Genomic DNA, 16,518 nt, shown 5'->3' with positions numbered 1-16,518 from the left:
TTAGACCCTCCAGACCAGCCCAGCAATTGACTGATGGGCTGTGCATGCCTTCCAGCAGGTGGAGAGCCAGTAAGAGCCCTTACCAGTATCAATTTGGTTTACTGAGGGATCACAATATATTTTTCTTCTTAAAAAATTTCAAGAGCAAGACATTTGGCTTCAACACTGAAACCAGGGTTGTCCAACATCGGTCTTCGAGGGCTGCAATCCGGTGCGGTTTTCAGGATTTCCTCAATGAATATGCATGAGATCTATTTCCATGCACTGCCTCCATTGTATGCAAATAAATGTCGTACATATTCAGTTGGGGAAGTCCTGAAAACCCAACCTGGCGAGGGCAGAGGTTGGACACCCCTGATTAAAAGAACAAAAATAAAATACAACCTGCCGAAGCTTAAACCATCAGTGTCTTCTACAAACCATTTTTTGGCTAAGTGCATAACCATGAGTAAGACCTGGGTGCACCACCCAGGCATCACAGAATGGCACCAACTTGAGGTCAGACACAGGGCATACATGCATTATATTCCAGAGACCACCCTAAGATGTGGGAAGAGAAAGGGGGGTAGGGCATACATTTGCTAGTGTGCCTTACAAAACTTTGAACACACAATCAACATACACTAACATTGTCTTAGGGGTCATGATCCCAGTGCTTTTCTGGTACAGAAGTCATGTGGTAGAACCGTGTGCATGGCTGCGCATATAGTCTTCCTATATAATAATTTGCACCTCCAACATTCAATCGCTGTCTGGCTGCCTGAGTTCGTATCATCTCATGACGTCAGCCAGCCTCCAGCATTCCATTCCCTCACTGCTCCGCCCTTCCGTCAAAACATTATGACAGAGGGCGGAACAGTGAGAGGGAAGGGAACGCTGGAGGCAAGCTGACGTCAGGATGTTACCAACGGAAGGGAAGCCAGCCAGGCCAGCCAGAAAACGATGAGGTACAAAGGAAGAGAGAATCGCGGCACATAAAGGGGAGGGCAGAGCAGAATCAATGGACATGAATGGGATGGGAGGCGAGGACAGGAGAGAAGAGAATCGCAGGACATGGATGGGCAGGGAAGAGGAGAATCGCTGGACATGGAGGGGGGGAGGGCAGGGGAGAGACAAAAATATCGCTTACAAGAGAGCCTTCCTAGGGCCCGTTTCATTGTTGAGGAAACGGGCTGGGTTCCACTAGTCTACCATAAAATTAAGACCACATGATGCACTAAGTTACTAAGATGCTAATATCATGCACACCGAACTTGTACCGTGCCAGACACATCCACACAAAGGTTCTCTGGGGAGGGCAGCTCACTGTGCACACGTCCGAAAAAAATGAGTTTTGCAAGACTGATGCAGGTGTGTGCTGGCTTTTTTTTTTTTTTTTTTGGACATGAGCCATTACTTCTCATCTTGTCTTTTTCAGTTGAAGGCACTTGTTCTGGTCAAAATTCAAAACTTGTTATTTAAACCCCAGAAACTGGTAGTAAATCCTCTTGACCAACCCTTCTCTGCTGCCCTGGACATGATGATAAATTTGTCACCAGCACGTTAAAAAAGACACCTAGAGGAATACTTAAAGGCCTCATTACCATATATTTTAATGCAGTATGCGCCCATGGGTTACTTTTCACACTTAACCCCCTTCTGCATTGTGCAGTCGGCAACACGCATGTACATCCTGCAGGAACTTCACGCTTCCGATCGAGGTAGCTTTCTGCATCAGCCCGAGTACATGTAGTGACGGTTAGCAGTTTTCAATGTGTCTTCCTCGCAGGGATGGCATTGGTACCTCCCTCATGCATCCCTTTCCTTAATACCCCTTGGGACAAAAGGAACGAGTACAAATTGGTTTACCAACAAACAAAAGCCAATATAGATGTACAGAGTAGCTGTTGATAACCCTTCATCCCGTTCTAGCACTTTTTACCTTCAGCGTGGGGTGCCACAGGGCTACTACTACTACTAAACATTTCTAGAGCGCTACTAGGGTTACGCAGCGCTGTACAAATTAATAACTAAGGACGGTCCCTGCTCAGAGCTTACAATCTAAAGGACGAAATGTCAAGTTGGGGTAGTCTAGATTTCCTGAGTACAGGTGTTGTGATTAGGTGCCGAAAGCGACATTGAAGAGGTGGGCTTTGAGTAATGATTTGAAAATGGGTAGGGAGGGGGCCTGGCGTATGGGCTCAGGGAGTTTGTTCCAAGCATGGGGTGAGGCGAGGCAGAAAGGGCGGAGCCTAGAGTTGGCGGTGGTGGAGAAGGGTACTGAAAGGAGGGCTCTGTCCTCTCCCTCCTTGACTTTTTAATATCTTTCTTAGCCCCATGGCAACTGTTCTCCAGGAATTCAACATCCAGTTCTTCTTCTACATGGATGATATCCTTATCTTCCTCACTTCCTTTTCTTCTCCTGACCTGCTGCTACTCAAACTATGTCTAATTGGCTCACAGGCTGGTCCTGAACCCAGCCAAGACCACTGCTTGCTGGGCGACTGAATTCCAATCTGCCTCTTACCCTATTTAACACGATGCTTACTCCTGTCTCCTCATTCCGCTCTCTAGGAGTCATAATTAACTCCCATTTAACTTTAGAACATCAAATTTTCAAAGTAGTTTATCTAGGCATTTATTGGCTATGACGTCTTTGGCCTATAACAAAGTACCTTGACTTTTCTGCTATGCATACTCTTACCCATGTGTTCATTATTTCCCGTCTGGATTATTGCAACACCGTCTACACTGGTATCTCTCAAACTCAACATCACCGTCTGCAAACCCTCCAGAACTCAGTACTTCGTCTACTTCTAAATGCTAAGAAGTTTGACTGTGTAACATCCCTTTTCCTTCAACTTCACTGCTTACGCCCTTCCCCCTTTTAGGTCTCACCCACAAATTTTATTTCTCACCCACAAAGTACTCCACTCTGGTTCCCCTCTTACCTTTCCTTCTGTGATTATTCCATATACCCCTATCCATTCTCTTGGCACACATCACCTTGGCTTACCCTCCCCTAGATCCACTCACTATGAAACCACACAATCTTCTGCTTTTTATTTTTTGGCACCTAAACTTTAGAATGACTTAACCCCCCCCCAGATCAGAGCTTTCCCTCCCTAAGTTTAAAGCCCTACTCAAGAGTCTTTTTTGTTGTTGTTTCTGCATTTGAAGGGGGGCAGACTCAAGACAAATGTCAGGAAGTATTTTTTCACGGAGAGAGTGGTGGATGCTTGGAATGCCCTCCCGCGGGAGGTGGTGGAGAGGAAAACGGTAAACGAATTCAAACATGCGTGGGATAAACATAAAGGAATCCTCCTCAGAAGGAAGGGATCCCCAGAAGCTTAGCTGGCTGTGGGAAGCAGGGCTGGTGGTTGGGAGGCGGGGATAGTGCTGGGCAGATTTATATGGTCTGTGCCCTGAAAAAGACAGGTACAAATCAAGGTAAGGTATACACAAAAAAATGACACGTGAGTTTATCTTGTTGGGCAGACCGTGCAGGTCTTTTTCTGCCGTCATCTACTATGTTACTATATTTAATTTACCCATTGATACATTACCCCACTGACCTCGTGGATGTAACAAAGCTTGTTGAGTGGTATTGTCCTGTTCTGTTATTGATGTCTGTCAGACTTCTGTGTGTGATTGACTTATTTCCTTTCTCTCCCCCCCCCCCCACCCCCACTAATTTTATCTATTTCATTTTATTATAAACCACTTTGACCATACCTTGTAAAGGCAGCATATCAAATGAAATAAAACATAGTTGGTGCAAAAGAACATAAGAACAGCCATACTGGGTCAGACCAATGGTCCACCTAGCCCAGTATCCTGCTTCTAACAGTGGCCAAGCCAGGTCACAAGTACCTGGCAGAAACCTAATTAGTAGCAACATTCCATGTAGAACCCCAAAGAATAGCAAGATTCCGGAATCCCAAAGAGTAACAAGATTCCATACAGAATCTCAAAGAGTAACAACATTCCATGTAGAACCCCAAAGAATAGTAAGATTTCGGAATCCCAAAGAGTAACAAGATTCCATACAGAATCTCAAAGAGTAACAACATTCCATGTAGAACCCCAAAGAATAGCAAGATTGTGGAATCCTAAAGAGTAACAAAATTCCATACAGAATCTCAAGGAATAGCAAGATTCCATGCTATCAACCCCAGGGCAAGCAGTGGCTTCCCCATGTCTATCTCAATAATTATGGACTCCAGGAATTTATCAAAGACTTTTATAAAGCCAGATACGCTAACTGCTGTTACCACATCTCTGGCAGTGAGTTCAAAACCTATCTATTCTTTGAGTGAAAAATTTCCTCCTATTTGTTTTAAAGGTATTTCCCCTGGTCTTTGTACTTTTTGAAAAAGTGAAAAATTGATTCACCTCTACTCGTTCTGTACCACTGAGGATTTTAGAAACCTCAATCATATCCCTCCTTAGCCATCTCTTTTCCAAGCTGAATGAGCCCTAACCGCTTTAACCTTTCCTCATTCTAGAGCAGTTCCATCCCTTTTATCATTTTGTTCACTCTTCTCTGAACCTTTTCTAATGCCACTATATTATTTTTGAGGTACAGCGACCAGAACTGAACACAATACTCAAGGTGAGGTCACACCATACAGAGGCATTATAATATTCTTGATCTTATTTTGCATTAATAATTCCTAGGGTCCTGTTTGCTTTTTTGGCCACTGCCACATACTGGTCAGAAGATTTCAGCATATTGTCTACAAAGACATCTAGATCTTTTATCTTGAGTACCGATTCCTAAGATGGACCCTAGCATTAAATAACTATGATTTGGATTATTCTTCCCAATGTGCATCACTTTGCATTTGTCTACATTAAATCTGCCATTCTGATGCCCAGTCTTCCTGCAATTTTTCACAATGCTCATGTGTTTTGAGAACTTGTTTGCTCCTGTCTGAGGATCCCTCACATCATATAGAACATTTTGGTGGGAAGTGATTTTTTGGTTTACAGCACTTGCCTACTTTGGAGTTTCTGGGGTGTTGGAAAAGATTCACTCCACATAGCGCACAGACAGCGGGGGAAAAGCGATAGGGCCAAAACAAAAGCAGACAAAAGGAAGCACGATGTCACAATACTACCAAGACCACAGAACAGCAAGCAAAGTACCAGCAGACCACATCTCCTGAGAAACCAACTGGATCCCCAGGGCTGCTGGTGACAAGGGCTGTCCAGTAAGACCATGGAGACACTGAGGGGCATAATCAAAAGGGATGACCAAGTTTAGCTGAGGACACCCTCACAAAACGTCACGATGGGAGGGGCGGGGAAACCCGTACTATAGAAACAAGATGGACGTCCATCTTTCGTTTCAATAATACGGTCAGGGATGCCCAAATCTTGAAATGTAGGTCGTCCTTAGCGATGGTCGTCCCTAGACTTGGTCGTTTCTGATTTTCGGCGATAATGGAAACTAAGGACGCCCATCTCAGAAACGAGCAAATGCAAGCCCTTTGGTCGTGGGAGGAGCCAGCATTCGTAGTGTACTGGTCCCCCTGACATGTCAGGACACCAACCGGGCACCTTAGGAGGCACTGCAGTGGACTTCATAAATTGCTCCCAGGTACATAGTTCCCTTACCTTGTGTGCTGAGCCCCCCCAAAACCCACTACCATAGCCCTTACGGGTGAAGGGAGGCACCAAGATGTGGGTACAGAGGGTTTGTGGTGGATTTTGGAGGCTCACATTTACTACCACAAGTGTAACAGGTGGAGGGGGGGATGGGCCTGGGTCCGCCTGCCTGAAGTGCACTGCACCCACTAAAACTGCTCCAGGGACCTGCATACTACTGTGATGGACCCGAGTATGACATTTGAGGCTGGCACAAAATATTTTTAAAGATTTGTTTTGAGGGTGGGAGGGGGTTAGTGACCACTGAGGAAGTAAGGGGAGGTCATCCCCAATTCTCTCCGGTGGTCATCTGTTCAGTTCGGGCACCTTTTTGTGCCTTGGTCGCAAGAAAAACAGGACCAGGTAAAGTCGTCCAAGTACTCGTCAAGGATGCCCTTTTTTTTTCCCATTATGGGTCGAGGACGTCCATGTGTTAGCCACGCCCAAGTCCCACCTTCGCCACGCCTCCGACACGCCCTTGTGAACTTTGGCCATCCCTGCAACTGAAAGCAGTTGAGGACATCCAAAATCGGCTTTCGATTATACCGATTTGGATGACCATCTTCTGATTTGTGTCGAAAGATGGGCATCCTTCTCTTTCGAAAATAAGCCTGACAGGGGGCTACATGTTCTGACCACAGGTTTGCTCATCTAAAAACAAAAGCTTCCAGGTAATACTATGAGGCATATTTTCAAAGCGCTTAAAGCCTTCCAAAGTTCCATAGGTTTCTGTGGAACTTTGGAAGGCTAAGTGCTTTGAAAATATGCCTCATAGGGTGCAAGACACTGGAATAACTTATCTAGTCAGACTGATGGAGAACAAAGGGAGGAAGAAAAGTGACAGCCTCCAGTCAGTCAAGATTGTACAGCTGGTTAATTCTTGCAGGGTGCTATAACTGCTCTTTTCTACTGTCTTACTACCTTATTATGGTGCTTATTTTCAAAGCACAGTCATCTCAAAATGGCCAAAAAAAATCCATATGCCGAAAATGTCTAAATTGCAATTTTCAAAAATGCGAAAATTAGGCCATGTTTCACTGCAGTTCATCCAAATAGTTAGGGGGGGGGTGTTTGAGACATGTTTTGGGTGGGACCAAAATCAGGACGTCTTTCAGCGATAATGGAACAGGAAGAAACTTCCAAGTCAAATAAAGAAGGACCTGTTTCAATCAAGTTACAAAAAGGTGCTCTGACTAACCAGTGGAAAGATTAAGGCCGACACCTGCCACCCCCAAAGAAGTGAAACTGAAAGGGGACACCAGGCTAAGGTGACAGCATCAGGTATGATCATACCCAACAGAGCAGCAAGCAGCTCCCAGAACCAGCCTAGTGCAGTGGACAAGAGGATCCAGGTTCAAATCCCACTCTGCCCAGTGCATATGTGATAGAAACTGTGAGACCGCCAAGACTACAAAAATTACCTACTGCAGGGTGGAAGGCGATTGTAGTAGTGTACAGTTAGGTTTTATTCTGTTCCTGGAGGGCTCAGAATACAAAAATACAGGAGTTATGGTGGGAATTGTACCTGGGGGCCATTGTTTAAAGTCCACTGCACTGACCACTAGGGCTGCCCCTTTGCTCTTTAGGGACGTCCGTGTGGAGTTCTTCTGCCTGGTTTTTTGGCGTTTATAAGTGGGACATGTCACTTTGGAAAATGACTCTTCTTTTTAAGACATTTTCTGTGAAAAACATCCATCTTTGAGCCATTTTTGAAAAGGAAATACAGACCTTCTTTCTGTTTGAAAATGGCTCTAAGATGGACGGAGCTAAATGTGACTTGGATACTTAAGAAATTTTCCTCTGTGTATGCTTTTTTTTCTAATGCTTGGCTTCATTTTTGAATTCTAGTTTGCTAGCTGTAACCACCAGCTCAATAATTAGAACAGGGGTGTCCAACCTCAGTCCTCAAGGGATGTAGTCCAGTCAGGTTTTCAGGATTTCCTCAATGAATATGCATGAAATGTATTTCCATGCAAATAGATCTGGTACACATTGACTGTGGAAATCCTGAAAACCTGACCTAGCAAGGCCTGAGGTTGAACATCCCTGAACTACAAGAATACAGTGCTCAGAGATCCCCATGGACCACTGTAGACTCAGGAGTCAAAATCTGGGTTAATACCAGCTGGGGATCAGAAAAAATAACCATCACAGCATTGAATCACCTATGTGTCTTAACTAGGGAAGCCAGTTCAGTGGCTGCTGATTGGGTGCAGGAAGGGGCATAGCCAGACTTCAGCAGGAGGGGGGGTCCAGAGCCCGAGGTGGGGGGGCACATTTTAGCCCCCCACCCGCCACTGCCAAACCCCCCAGCCACCAACGACCCTCTCGACCCCCCCCCCCCCCCGCCAACAACCCGCCATCACCTACCTTTGCTGGTGGGGGACCCCAACCCCCGCCAGCCGAGCTCCTGTGTTTCGTTCTGTTTCTGTGAGTCTGACATCTGCACATCCAACGTGCAGGACATCAGACTAGAACGAAGCCTTGCGCGGGACTGGGTAGAAGAGGACGTCAGCTGGCGGGGGTTGGGTTCCCCCGCCAGCAAAGGTAGGCGACAGCGGGTTGTTGGCAGCGGGGGGGGGGGGGGTTGAGAGGGTCGTCGGCAGGGGGGTCCAGGGGCAAATCTACGAGGGCCCAGGCCCCCATGGCCCCACGTAGCTACGCCCTTGGGCGCAGGGAGAACAGCCAGCCTGACCATTCGCAAGCAGAACAATACATAATTCAGTGTAGGTGGTATCAGCCCAAATTTTGACTCCTGACTCTATAGTGATCCATGGGGACTAAAGAATGACACGGGGATAAAATTTGTCCCCGGTCCCTGCCCCCGTGGGTTCTCTCTCCATCCTTGTCCTGTCCCCGCAGGTTCTGTCCCCATCCTATCCCCGTGGGCTCTGTTCTCATCTGCAGAAACCTCGAACACAATCTTTTTATTAAAGTATCAAAAAGGAACAATATGCTGTGCAACTATTGTGTATAAGTTACAAACAGAAAACAATAACAGCGAGCAACTTTAATAACCCTCCTCACCACCACCCTCTACCCTTCCAACCCCAACAGTAGTTGACTTCTACTACCCCATGGATTCCTAATCCATCCTGTTTAAATGTCCAGGGGTACAAAATGCAACCCGTTCTGTATGCCCTAGAGGGGAGAAATATACCCTATGAAGCACTGTTATGATTTTTTTAATCTGTGGATGAATAAGAAGTCATCAACAATCTCAGGATTCAGCCTAAGCTCTCCTGTCTTCCACCGTCCTTCCTGCAATAGAAGATGTCTTCTTAGAAGATGTACAAGATCCCCCATGCAAATTTTGCTATCTGTGGCCAGCATGTTTCCTTGATTTTCCAAAAAATAAAAATATTGTCTGCATCAAACAAATAACAGTCCAGTTCATTAACAGGCTTCAAAGTAGAAAGTGACATGGTGACAAATTTAGGCATATTTTCAAAGCACGTAGCCTTCCAAAATTCCATAGGTTTCTATGGAACTTTGGAAGGCTAAGTGCTTTGAAAATATGCCTCATAGTTTGTCCCCGTCCTCACGGGCTCTGTCCCCATCCCTGTGGGATCTGTTCCTGTCCCCACCCTGTTCTCATGGGCTCTGTCCCTGTCCCCGTGTCATTCTCTAATGGGGACCTCTGAGCACTGTATTCTTCTAGTTCAGGAATGTTCAACACAAGCCCTTAAAAAAAACAACAGGGCAAACGATCAGCAAACTCCAACGTAGACAACAAAACAGCAGATACAAAACGGAAGAATGTTCAAAAATTTATTGATGGTGTCAAATACCAGACTTATTGCCCGACACAGTCCGTGTTTCGCCCAAGAAGGGCTGCGTCAGGGGCAAAAATCTCAGAGGTATCATTCGTCGTAATAAATGTTATTCACGTGAACCTTGAAATGGTAGGTTCTCGACAGAATAATGAGTTCTTGAAAAAACAGCAGGAAGGAGATACTGATGACGATCATCACTTGCCTTTCCTCCAGGGCTAAAAACTTGAGTCCAAAACTCTCAACAAGGCCTGGTTTTCAGGATGTCCACAATCATGAGAGCAGTAGCCCAGCAGGTTAGAGCACTGGCTGTCAATTAGGGAGGCTCCCTTTAAATCCTGCTGCTGCACCTTGTGATCTAGGGGAAGTCACTTAACCTTCAGGTACAAACTAGAGAGTTGCACGGGGACAGAAATCTTACCCATCCCCGCCCGTCCCTGCTGGAATCTTACCCATCCCCATCCATCCCCGCAAAAATATAACCCATCCCAACCCGTCCCCGCAAGAATTTAACCCATCCCCACCCATCACTGTAAGAATTTAATGGTACATAAAAGAAAATTCCAGTCAGCTCCCTCAGTCTCTCTCTGGATTTGAGCCACAGCCCTGTAGGCAAGGAAGGAATGGAAGCTGAAACTTGGAACACTCTGGTGTGCACATGTAAGATTTGTCTCTGAGAGGTCACCACATGCACGCACCACTAGGTCAGGTGACATCTGATGCTCATGCCTGTGTCAGAGCTGAGGTCTGCTCATCAGCCCGGGAGCAAAGAGGATTAATTGTAGCATAGTAAGTAACAGCAAATAAAGACCTGAATGGTCCATCCTGTCTGCCCAATAGTCACACTCATTATCAATTCATGATTAAATTAACGAGTGTGATATTATATACTTGATTATGGTCTTTCTTTTGTGTTTCTGGAACATAGACCATAGAAGTCTATCTGGCCCTATCCTTATGTTCCAACTGCTGTAGTTGTCGTTGAAGCCCACTCCAGTCTATGCGTCTTCTCATTTGTGGGACACAGATCGTAAAAATCTGTCCAGGACTATCCTTATGTTCCAGCCACTGAAGTTGCTGTCTAAGCCCTTTCCAGCCCATCCTAAACCAAACTTCCATATATTAGACACAGACCATACAAGTCTGCCCGGTATTGGCCCTAGTTAATCACAGCCAGAGTCGCCATTTAAGTATTACTTCACACATGCACACACATGCAGCCATTTAAGGTTCGGTTTTTTATAACTTCCATTTTCTAATTAGAGATCCTCTGTGTTCATTCCACGTCTTTTTGAATTCCATCATCATTTGTGTCTCTACCACCTCCTTAATGGAAGACTTCCCACATTTGTGCTGTTAAAGCAAGGAGGAAGAGGAGGAGGAGGAGAAGACAGCACTCAAAGAACTTGGTACTCGGTAGATGAGAGGCTGGTGCAGATGTAGCTTACACTTCCACGGGAACCCCACAGGGACTGCTTCCGTCCCCGCGGGAACCCCGCAGAACTGCTTCCGTCCCTGCGGGAATCCCGCGGGTTCCGCGGGATTCCCGCAAACCCCGTTCCCGTGCAGCTCTCTAGTACAAACAGACTGTAATCCCTCCAGGGACAAGGGAATATCTAGTGTACCTGAACGTAACTCACTACACAGAAAAGTGTGAGCTAAATCCAAATAAACGATTCCTTGCCTCCTTCCAAATCTTGTATTTCAGCTCTTTAAAGTTGGTTGATACAGAACACACACCAGTCTCTCATCTGAGCCTGCACACTGGATCTTCCAGCTGTGCCAGTCGTCTCGGGCTCCCGAGACTCTTCTAGTACTACTACTTGACATTTCTAAATCGCTACTAGGGTTACGCAGCGCTGTACAATTTAACATAGAAGGACAGTCCCTGCTCAAAGGAGCTTACAATCTAAAGGACAAATGTACAGTCAGTCAAATTTGGGCAGTCTAGATTTCCTGAAAGGTATAAAGGTTAGGTGCCGAAAGCAACGTTGAAGAGGTGGGCTTTGAGCAAGGATTTGAAGATGGGTAGGGAGGGGGCTTGGCGTAAGGGCTCTCTTACTAATACCAACCATCTCAGGCTCCTGAGACTGCACTGAATTTCACCAGTTTGCAGTACATCCAGTTTCGTACTCATGAGAAGAAGAGAGTGGATGCCCTTAAAAGGAAAGAGTCAGTTTCCACGGGAGAGGGGGGGGGGGGGGGAAGCACTGAACAGAGCCCACAGTTAGTTCTTCCCAATGGTGGACATTTAAAAAAAAAAAAAAAAAAGGTCAAGCTCACATCTTTCATTCACTCCACAGACAGTGCCAGCAAATTTTTCTATTCTTTCCGCTTGGAAATGATCATCACAGGTTTAAAAAAGTTCTCTTTATGATGGTGAGAAAGTGAGGAAAAACAGGGTTTTGATTCCTAACAGGGGTAATTATTTCCCACTCAAAACTACTTATTTTGCTTGCCTTTTAATGACCCAGTTCCCTCCCACTATCCTTCCAGCCCCTCTAAAAAAAAAAGCATTATTGAGATGGAGCAGGGACAGTAATTCCAGGAAGCCTTGTTTGAATTAAAAGAAAGAAAGAAAAAAAGGGTAAAAATATCTCTGGCTTCTATTCCAGAAACCAGGTGAATAATGGAAAAAGAGCAGGTGAACATGGTACAACTTCCTGGGGTATTGGTAGGCGTCAGGACTTGTTCTGTCACCGAGTTGAACAGGTTCCTACTGACAATCTGCAGACAGCAGGTACTCAGTAGCGTCATTTCTTTCACTTCCAGTGTGACTATTCTGCTAGAAAATACAAAACAGGCTGCATAGTTTCCATGCAAGGGCCACAGAGCAGGCACCACAATTGCCTTGGTCCATCCAGCCTAGTTGGTCCTATCTCGCAGAAGCTCCGATTTCTCCCCCACCCCGTCTTCTGCTATCTAACCCAGGTAGGGCTGCATTCTGCCACAATTTTTCATCTTTACCGCCCAGTACCCCAGGCTCTGAAATGGGGACTTGGTACTGTTAAAAGGTTAAGTTGAGAGAGGTTCACAGGCTGCTTGTGGAAAGGCTCAGAGAGACTCTGGCATACATATGTTAACCATGCTGTGACGCAAGAGACAAGGCCAACACCTCAAAGTGCCGAGTCCTCAATGCCAACATCAGCACCAAGAACATTGCTTGTTGACACATCCAAGGCAAAGCTACTGCAGTACAAAGACAAGAAAATCACAGAACACGTATCTGCCCCTCCCCTTGTGGTCACACACAATCCAGAACAGAAGAACTGAGAACTGTCATACAGCCAGTATTATCCCCTTCCCCACCTTGTAATTACTACTACTACTTAACATTGCTAGAGCACTACTAGGGTTACGCAGCGCTGTACAAATAAATAAAGGACAGTCCCTGCTCAAAGGAGCTTACAATCTAAAGGACAAAATGTCAAGTTGGTGCAGTCTAGATTTCCTGAATAGAGGTATGGTGGTTAGGTGCCAAAGGCGACATTGAAGAGGTGGTCTTTGAGCAAGGATTTGAAGATGGGCAGGGAGGGGGTCTGGCGAATGGGCTCAGGGAGTTTATTCCAAGCATGGGGTGAGGCGAGGCAGAAAGGGCGGAGCCTGGAGTTGGCGGTGGTGGAGAAGGGTACTGAACGGAGGGATCTGTCTTGAGATCGGAGGTTATGGGTAGGGACGTAAGGGGAGATGAGGGTAAAGAGGGGCTGCAGATCGAGTGCATTTGTAGGTTAGTAGGAGAAGCTTGAACTGTATGCGGTACTTGATTGGAAGCCAGTGAAGTAACTTGAGGAGAGGGGTGATGTGAGTATATCGGTCCAGGCGGAAGATAAGACGTGCAGCAGAGTTCTGAACGGACTGAAGTGGGGGATAGATGGCAAAGTGGGAGGCCAGTGAGGAGTAGGTTGCAGTAGTCAAGGCGAGAGGTAATGAGAGAGTGGATGAGAGTTCGGGTGGTGTGTTCAGAGAGGAAAGGGCGGATTTTGCTAATGTTATAGAGGAAGAAGTGACAGGTCTTGGCTATCTGCTGGATATGCGCAGAGAACGAGAGGGAGGAGTCGAAGATGACTCCGAAGTTGCGGGCAGATGAGACGGGGAGGATGAGGGTGTTATCGACTGAGATAGAGAGTGGAGGAAGAGGAGAAGTGGATTTTGGTGGAAAGACAATGAGCTCGGTCTTGGCCATGTTCAGTTTCAGGTGGCGGTTGGACATCCAGGCAGCAATGTCAGATAAGCAAGCCGATACTTTGGCCTGGGTTTCCGCAGTGATGTCAGGTGTGGAGAGATAAAGCTGGGTGTCGTCAGCATATAGATAATACTGGAAGCCATGAGATGAGATCAGGGAGCCCAGGGAAGAGGTGTAGATAGAGAAAAGAAGGGGTCCAAGGACAGCACATTCAATCCAGAACAGAAGAACTGAGAACTATCATACAGCAAGTATTATCCCCTTCCCCACTTTGTAATCACATGCAATCCAGAACAGAAGAACTGAGAACTGTAACAAAAGAAATAGTCACTGACTCCGGGAGACCATGTCACTGAAAGTTATTCCCTGCTCCACCTTCCGGCAATCTGATGCAAAGACTAGCAAAAAACACGATCTCAACAGACATAAAAAAAAAAAGAGAAAGGAATCAGTCCCTGCAATATAGTGCAGACTGTGACAGCACATATCACCCCTATGAGAACATTTAGCAACAGGAGTCCCTACTCAAGCTCCTGCCTTACTATAACATATTCATTTATTAGGATTTATTTACCACCTTTATGAAGGAATTCACTCAAGGTGCTGTACATAAGAATAAATCAAATATAAGCAATAGACAATTACAGCAGTAAAAATATTCAAATGTGATTACAAAGTAGTACTTAAAACGTGAACACATATATTATTCAGCGCAGAAAGTGTGAAATAGGATACTTACTGTATTGATAAGAGATCAGAGGTTAAAGGTAATCAACCCACAGACTCAAGATCACATACCATAAAGTAGACAGAAGTGACACCTCCATGGAAGAAGGTTTTTCGGGACCAGACCACTACATAAAGGGAATTTTAACACAATTCAGAAACCTAAGACCCTGAAGTTAAACTAAGGTAGAGAGAGGTGTAACCTGCAGGTAGATCTGTAGGATCCGTACTGATAACGGCTGACATTTACTGTTAAAATTATCACTTTGCAAGTGGAAAAAAGGATCCATGAAAACGTCTGGATTTTTCTAATGCGATTCTAGTTTTGTTCTAAGCCCTGGAAGATGAACCTTAGTCCCCAAAGTGTTAATCGTTAAAACAAAGTATTGTCTTGGTTTTTGTGCTTGTTAAACTTTCTTTTTTTTAAGTTGGATTGGTACAATAACTGCACTATTTTATCAAGAACTGGTATTACTGCTTATGAGGTGACTGCAAAATGGGATATTACAAAAGCCAGAAAAATAACCATCAGCAAATGACCAAAGAAGCCAAGGTTGAACTGATGAGCCCTCCCGCATCTGCTCCCTTGATTGCCTGCCCATGGCTCCTCCAGCCATAGGAGCCGACTCTGGGTGGTTGAGCACCCCCAATATTGAGAAAATTTCTTGTATGTGTCCAGGGAGGGGTTATTTCCATTGGGCTTAGCACTCCCAATCATTTTGAAAAGTTGGCTCCTATGCCTCCAGCTACCCCCGAGGTGGCACTGAATACCTCTAGGGGTCTTTATTACATGCTCATTAGCAGCCCCCACTGCTTCAGCAGGTAACAGAGGAACAGCGTCTGGGTACCAGAGCTGGAAACATAAAGCTTAAGGAAAAAGCGTGACTAAGGTGGAAGAAATGTTACACTGGAGGCAACTTTTCTAAACCATTGGGGGGGGGGGGGGGGGATCAGAACCGTCCCTGCTCAATAACGTGGATCCTGTGGCAGTGAAGGTACAGTAGAAGCAACCGGGGGAGCTGCGATCCTGGATCCCCCTCCCCGAGCCTAAGGCAGCTCCTTAGAGAGAAAACTTGCTCAAGGTTTGGAGCCAGCGCTGCTGCTCCCTGTGCGGACCGGACAGCCCCCTCTATATAGCGGACAGCCCCGCCCCCTTCCACTGGACCCTGTGTTCAACTGGGTTGGGGTCGCTTTGCTCAATCTGGGGGTCGCTCTTTTCAACGTTCGCTTCCCAAAGACCAGACCCCCCCCCTGTGCGGACCAGACCCCCCCCTCCCTCTTGCCCTCCACTGGACCCAGCTGTTCAACTGGCTTGGGGTCTCTTTGCTCAATCTGGGGGATGCTGCTCTCTTCCCCTCTCCTCTGTACAGCGGACAGGACCCGACTCCTGCTGTTCAAGCGGGTGGGGGTCGCTCTTTTCAACGTTCGCTCCCCCCCCCCAGTTACTTACCCAGCCCGGGCACGAAGGTGTTGAGGAAGAGGCAGAGCACGGCCACCGGGAAGGGCATGTAGGGGATGGCGGCGCGCAGCGGCCCCTTCTTCTCGCGCACCTGCACCACCACCCCGCTGCTGGAGGAGGGGGCGGCGGCCCGCTCGGCCCCCTCTCCGTCCTTCGCCTCCATGGCGGGGCACGAGGAGGAGCGACAGACACACACGACCGACAGCTCGAGGACTCACTCTAGTCTAGGAGGGGAGGGGCGCGCGTGCGGCTGAGGGGGAGGGGTCTGGGGTGGCGGGTGCCGCTGAGCTTGTGCGCGCGCTCCGCTCTCTCTCTCTCTTTTAGTTCTGAGCTCCTCCCCTCCCCCCCCCCCCCCCTTGCACCTGTGCCTGTGTCGGTTGCTACAGGTGCAAGAAAGAGAGAGACGCCGCCTCCTTCCTCGCGCTACAAAACGGGACCATTAAGAAGAACCCGACCCAGGTGACCCGGTTCTTAAGCGTTAGCTCTGAAAGTGGGTTTAGCCTCCAGAGGACAGGTGTTGTCCAGTGCTTTTCCCCTTCTTTCCCTCCAAAAATAGAGCCAACCCACTTGAGCATCTGCTGCTCCCTTTGGCAGCCCCCCCCCCCCCCCCCCGGCCAACTTAACTATAGTGAGTGAATTCCTTCAAAAGGCGGTAAATAAACCCTAATAAATAAAAAGGAGAAAGAAACTCCAAGCCTATGTTGGACTGTAGTGCAGCTGCTTTTTACTGCTCCTGTACAAACTGC

The 16,518-nt window shown here is 46.8% G+C and overlaps 1 protein-coding gene and 1 long non-coding RNA gene across 4 annotated transcripts in view; one reads left to right on the top strand and one right to left on the bottom strand.

The window, feature by feature from the left end:
* Positions 1 to 15,980, bottom strand: part of STUM (stum, mechanosensory transduction mediator homolog) — a 112,898-nt gene extending 96,918 nt beyond the window's left edge. For all 3 annotated transcript variants that reach the window (XM_030194597.1, XM_030194596.1, XM_030194598.1), the window contains exon 1: positions 15,764 to 15,980. In XM_030194597.1, coding sequence (XP_030050457.1) covers positions 15,764 to 15,935 — 172 coding nt within the window. In that variant the 5' untranslated portion in view covers positions 15,936 to 15,980. The remainder of the gene's footprint in view (positions 1 to 15,763) is intronic.
* LOC115464208 lies at positions 9,322 to 13,538 on the top strand. The gene is made up of 3 exons (XR_003941244.1): positions 9,322 to 9,634; positions 11,983 to 11,991; positions 13,529 to 13,538. It is a non-coding gene; the product is annotated as an uncharacterized LOC115464208 (long non-coding RNA).
* Positions 15,981 to 16,518: the final 538 nt, after the last annotated feature.

Source organism: Microcaecilia unicolor, chromosome 3 (genome assembly GCF_901765095.1).
Source record: "Microcaecilia unicolor chromosome 3, aMicUni1.1, whole genome shotgun sequence".
Taxonomy (NCBI): domain Eukaryota; kingdom Metazoa; phylum Chordata; class Amphibia; order Gymnophiona; family Siphonopidae; genus Microcaecilia; species Microcaecilia unicolor.
This window is presented reverse-complemented; position numbering and strand designations above follow the sequence as displayed.